Below are 6,000 nucleotides of genomic sequence, written 5' to 3'. Positions count from 1 at the left end.
TTTCACATTTCTATGTTGCAGTGCCTGGTTACAGGAAGGAACTTCTCTCAAATGCTTGTACCGTCGTTATGACTGTGTAGATACTTGGCAGTGTAACCATCTAAATAAAACTGCAGAAGACAACAATATCTTTTAATGTGGTGTTTACACTGCTTGTTGACTAGAAACAAAATGTGAGTAATCTCAAGCAAACTCATACCACTGGCAAACTAAAACCAATCTGTAGAAGTCTACAAAAAAAATCCTCTGAAAGTATATGACTATACATCTTTTCATCCCTTTAGATGGACAGGCAATAAAGTTCACATCTGTAGTCACATTTACAGAAACACGGCAGTAAGAGCTTCTCTACTTTGTTAACCTGTCTTTTCCCACACAGGGTTGCTTCAGGTGTACCTGAGTCCACAAGGAGACCACCGGCTGTAGGTATATGTCTACAGTTACAGCCCTAGGTGAGGGTGAGGCACAGCTTTTCTGGCATAAGCAGTCTGAAGGGAGAGGCTACAGTTTTTAGTAACTGACAATGGAGAAACCCCCATGGCGGAGCTGTGCTGCTGTATCATGGGCCAGAACACCGGGGGGAGGGGGAGCTCAGTGGACAGCACTCCTACAAATGGCTGGTGAGGTGAATGGCTGTAGTGCTCCCCCGTCATGAAGGTGAAAAGTGGAGGAGAGTGAAGTCGGAGTGGGCACCGTGAAACATCAGAGTCTGAAGGAGCGATAGGCGGGCAAACATCCCTAGATTTATCCACATGAGGAGGACCACGAGGAGGAGGGGTGATGCTGTCATTGTGTGATGTGGTGATGTCCTGTTTGTCTTTAGTCCTGACTTCATCCTGTCCCATCTTGCTGCGGTGTGGTGCTTCCTCCAGGCTGTGGTCTCTGGAGAGCAGGGAGCACCTCTGACCTTTACGAAACTTTGCCCTCCTGTTCTTGAACCACACCTGGATGAGCAAACAACAAATGTAAATTTATTTACATAGCACAATTCACACACAAGGCAGTTTCAAAATGATTTACAAGCACTTAAATTTTAAAAGGAATTTGAAACCAATTTTAAAAGATTGAATAAGAATTTATATTAATAAAATTAATTAATAAAAATCTAAACGTAGCAGGGTTTTAATCTTGCTTTCCAGCTAAATGTTCACCATAAATTAACATCTACAACCATGCAGTATTAGTTTTAGCAGGTTTACAGTCAGGTGTTGGGTGGAGTGTGCTCTAACCTGAATGCGAGCCTCAGGCAGGTTGATACAGACAGCCAGCCTCTCTCTCATGCCGACATCTGGGTACTGTGTCTGTGCAAAGGCTTCCTCCAGAGCCTGCAGCTGCGACACTGTGAATGCTGTGCGGCTGCGCCGCTGCTTCTGCTGGTTGCCATACCGAGCCTCCAGAATTAGCTCTGGTAGGATGGAGAGAAACAAAAACTCAGCAGCAAGTTCTCTCCAACTTAATTTGATAAGGAGCTTTTTTGCCCACATTTCCATTTTGTTTTTCTGTGTTATCATGGATGCTTTGACCCACACAGTTTGGTCAGATTTTAGACTTAAAAAGTGACCTCCTTTCTTAGGCTGACATATATAAATATAAGTATGAATTCATAGCAGGCTTTGCATTAGTGTAAGATGGGTGGTGGAAGAAGTGTAAAGATTCCACACTTCAGTGAAATGCTCTATTACAAGTCCTGCATTCATAATTACACTAGAAGTACTTAAGTATTATCAACTAAATAATGCAAGAAAATACTTTGATTAAACTAATTTATATGCTGCTGGGCAATTCAATCCATTATAAATGATCCTTTATTTGCAAAATAAGTGGCAGTACAACAGTGTAGAAATACACTGCTACAAGTTGGCATGCATTTAAATGTGCTTAAGTAAAAATTAAAAAATATTAGCATCAAATATACTTAAGATAATGTAAGATGTAAGATACTGTATTCATCCCTGAAGGGAACTAGCAGAAACTGCAATTGAGGTACTAAAAGCAAAATTACTCATTATGCACAATGGCCCATTCAGAATAATATATATATATATAAATAAAATTATTGTATAATAAATATTGAATGATGTTTACATCAGTTTAATGTTACAACTTGTTTTTTCTGTATTTCTAATCTGAATCTGCAAAATAACAATAAAATATATTTAATATATTGCCACAGAACTGTAGTGGAGTATAAATACAAAGTAGCAAATAATTTTAAACTTTAGATTACACTGTTGGACTCAAGTGTCTCAGTCAGATTGAGTGTTTATGTCTGTCCAGGACCAGGATGACCTACCTGCCAGTCTCTCGGCCACAGAGAGGGTGTGCACTGTGGGGCTGGCTGCAGAATAAACCTGGTACTGCTCCGCCATCTGGTGGTGCAGGTCGAACAGCATGGAGTTAACACCGTGGAGGGGATACAGACCGCTTGACGGCTCGCAAAAATTCAAAGAATTCATATTGAATCCTAGGAAAAATAAAGACATATTTTACTGACTGAAGGGTGTATTGTTGATATGGATAGCATTAGGATATACTGAAGTAGTAGAAATGTAGAATACTTCCACTCTCAAACTCTATAGGAAAAGTATCTAAAGCTGTCTAAATACACTTGTTATGAGGTCAAGGGAGCAATTACTGTAGAATGAAATTAAGATGGTTTTATCTTAATTTCATAAATTAGTCAACAAATATATGCGACAGAACATGAGGGACCAAAATTATTTCCCAGTGTTCCCTAAAGTATTAGTACTGTCCAAACCCTTTCTTGGCAATTTTTTAGTGACTCATCAGATTGTGAACTCTCAATTTTATAAGTTAATTAATATGTAGGATATTTTATGTAATATGTATGAAGTGGTAAATATTCAATTCAGTTTAATTTGGACGAGTGTGAGTGCTCACACCTTGCCCCCAATGTTGCACCTTACAGCCATAAAAGCAGCAAATATTACAACTCAAAAAACAGATTTCATTAATATCCATGATAAGGTAAGACATTTGAATTCTCTCCTCATTCAGTGACTTTTTCCAATGAAAACATCTTTAAAAGCTTTTCTGTCTGCGCAGGTTTTTCAGTCTCCCTGGCTGTGTACCTGAGATCCAGACCCTGAGCAGGAGCGTGAGATCCAGGTGCGCTTTTACGCACAGGAGTCGACCTTGGTGAGCTCAAGTCCAGTATTTTCTAGTCCAGTTTGGGCCTTATATCCTCGAACACCAGCGCTCTTTGTCGTGGCACAGATCTAATTCCCCGAAACCATTCGCACCCGACTATTTAAGAAGCATTTACCCAGGCTCCCCTCAGCCATTAGCCAATAGAAAGAAAGGTATTAGCCGGGATTAGGTGGGATGAGGGAAGAGAGGGGGTTGCAAGGGGCTCAAGTTTTTGAAACTATTGAACTTGAGAGATTTATGCCAAGGATCCCCCTATAAGCGAGCGTTTCATTCCCTCCCGTTAAAACAATTAAAACAATGTGGTCGGCTAATCTCCCAGGCAGGGCAGATTAAAATAACAGCCTTTGATTGTGCTCTCCTTCTCAGCCCTCTTTCTCCCATACCGCTGCCTTTGACAGTCTCTCATCAGAGGGGGTTTTTCTCCAAGGGTTTGTTTTGCTAACAGGCACCATATTTTGCCTATAAACTGTCACCATGTGAAGTTAATCTGTACGGTACTCAATGAGAACAATTTCTTAAGATCCGACTGAGCTAAATTAGAAGTCTTCCCAGGAACAGAAAAGCAAATCAGAAAAAACATCAAATCATCATCAAAATGAAGTCCCCCAATGCTTATAAACCATAGACGTGGAAAGTAACTGAGTACATTTACTCAACTTGACTTAATTACAGTTTTAATGCCACTTCATACTCCACAACATTGCAGAAGTAAATATAGCAGGCCTGCTTTTTGCTAGAGTTATTCCACAGTTAAAGACTTTTGCAGCTTGCAATTTTGCAGCTTCAAATTTGACCCCCAAAATATTCCTTCATTAAACGGGTTACAACAATATTTGTTAGCAATTAGAACTTCTCTGAGAACATATTTTATATTATTAAAACTGTATTTTACCATATTGTCATACATTATCTGTTTAGAAACCAGCCTCCATTCATGCATGCCCACAGGAGTTACAGTTGTTGACAGATACATTAATAAACACATTTGCTTCTAACTACATTATAGTGTGTTTTAAACCATTTATAAAAGATTCATATACTGCTTATAAATGATAAAAAGGGGAAGGGTTAAAGTAAAGTGGTATCTCTTACTCAAATACTTGACTTAATTGCGGTTTTTAGGTTGAGTAATTCCATTAAATGCCACCTTATACTTCTACTCCACTAGATTTTAGAGGTAAATAAAGTACTTTTTACTATATTATCTGACAGTGATAGTAAGTGATTACTTTGCAGATTAAGATTTAACCTATAGAAGTTTATAAACTTGTTAGATTACACTGCCCAGCTGTATATAAAATAGTTAAAAGTTGCCCATTAAAAAATGTTTGAGATTGACAGTTCAAGTTTGACCATGGGAACCTTAAAGTCCATTTAGTGCTGTAGCTGTTTGGGAGCTTTTCATTGTATCAAGATCTTCCTAAGCAAATGGAGTATGCCCAAATGCTTATGCAATTGTAGACGATTCTGAGGAAATGTTGTCTTTGCTTGCTTGCAAGGGGAGATGAGCCAACATGGACATTAAAATACTCACTAAAATGGTTCAGTTCCATATCAACTGGGCAGACTCCATCTGTTGAGCACAGCTACTAAATCTAGACCTTGTTGCATATTAAGTACTTACTGCTGGTATTATTTTTATACCTTTGGAATGCAGACATTTTGCTTGACATTTTGCTATTGCTACTTTTACTTAAGTAAAGTAGTTGAAAATTTCTTCCACCACTGCCACATCTAACTTTACATCGCACAGAGGTCGAGGGTTGTCGACAGACTTCGTAAAAGTCCCGACCGGCCTCGTCCACGCTGAAGAGCCTTGGAGAAATAAATCGTATCACTCATCCAAACATACTATTTTGGGATTTTTACAAACACAAATGTAGATGTGACCTATGTCTGTCTGTGTGTCCAGATATTAACATAGTAGATAATGTGTGATTAAGATTTTTTTCCAGACAATTAAAGCTGGCTGGAATGTAAAAGGTTTACTTTCAGAAGTTTGTTTGAATACTGTTAAAGTTGATCATACTTTAAAAATTGTGATATCTTCTTATGTTTACTTAAATTTAATTGTATTTACTTAATTTTCTTCACTCATGTCACAAAAAGTGTAAAGGTCTCTAAAATACTGCTTTGTGGTGAGTATAACCTGTTGCTTTATCCTTTGTTATCATTTCCTTGTGTTCAATTTCCCTTCACATTCTCATCTAACAAACATTCCTTCACCCCAGTAAACTTCACTTAAAGAAATCACTTTTACTAATATCCACAGATGAACGTGTGAGATGTCTTGACCGTTGTGTACTTTGATAGTGTGCACACATAACCACAGTCCACTTCTTCCTCTCACACTTGCACACAATCAACTGCTCAGACTTCCAAAATATGTGAAAATGTTTGTGCTCTTTTCTCCCCTGGCTTTTTTCCTCCTCCTTTCGCTGTTCTTGGCTGTCAAGCTATATTAGTGTCTGATAGAAATAAGTCATTTAGAAGAGGCTCTGTCGGCCAGCCCCTCAGCCCCACTAAAAGCTCCAGGATTAGGTCCCAGAGGCTTTTGTCTCCACAGCCCGCAGGATTAGGGGAGATTTACTGCGAGGAGAGAAAAAAAGTAGTTATTTCATGGCACTTTCATGATGAAACCTGGCCAAAGCTGTGTTGGCTGGGGGGATTAGAGGCACACAAAGAGTGTGGTTGTGTGTGACCCTCCCCATCCCAGAGCCACAACCACTGACTCACTCCCTCCCCCGCGGATCATTTCCCCTTCTGTGGGCCAGGCAGGGCTCGTCCGGGTTCACCTCCTACCCATCAAGACGACCAGGGTTCAGTCTA

General features: G+C 39.4%; 1 protein-coding gene across 1 annotated transcript; it reads right to left on the bottom strand.

The window, feature by feature from the left end:
- On the bottom strand, positions 1-2,456 carry zgc:101100 (uncharacterized protein LOC445169 homolog). The gene is made up of 3 exons (XM_038716974.1): positions 2,294-2,456; positions 1,230-1,405; positions 1-944 (listed from the first exon to the last, which is right to left on the bottom strand). The coding sequence occupies exons 1-3, from the start codon at positions 2,454-2,456 to the stop codon at positions 441-443; spliced, it is 843 nt and encodes a 280-aa protein (XP_038572902.1). The 3' UTR covers positions 1-440.
- Positions 2,457-6,000: the final 3,544 nt, after the last annotated feature.

This window comes from Micropterus salmoides, unplaced genomic scaffold (assembly GCF_014851395.1).
Source record: "Micropterus salmoides isolate LMB-PRFRI ecotype aquatic unplaced genomic scaffold, ASM1485139v1 Ms_hic_scaffold_13, whole genome shotgun sequence".
Taxonomy (NCBI): domain Eukaryota; kingdom Metazoa; phylum Chordata; class Actinopteri; order Centrarchiformes; family Centrarchidae; genus Micropterus; species Micropterus salmoides.
This window is presented reverse-complemented; position numbering and strand designations above follow the sequence as displayed.

Bases quoted from the DNA above. Each gene is read 5' to 3' on its own strand.
- zgc:101100 (XM_038716974.1), bottom strand. From the start codon at position 2,456: ATGAATTCTTTGAATTTTTGCGAGCCGTCAAGCGGTCTGTATCCCCTC. The intron at 1,406-2,293 runs GTAGGTCATCCT...CCATCCTACCAG, and splicing joins TGTGGCCGAGAGACTGGCAG to AGCTAATTCTGGAGGCTCGG. The intron at 945-1,229 runs GTTAGAGCACAC...TTGCTCATCCAG, and splicing joins TGCCTGAGGCTCGCATTCAG to GTGTGGTTCAAGAACAGGAG.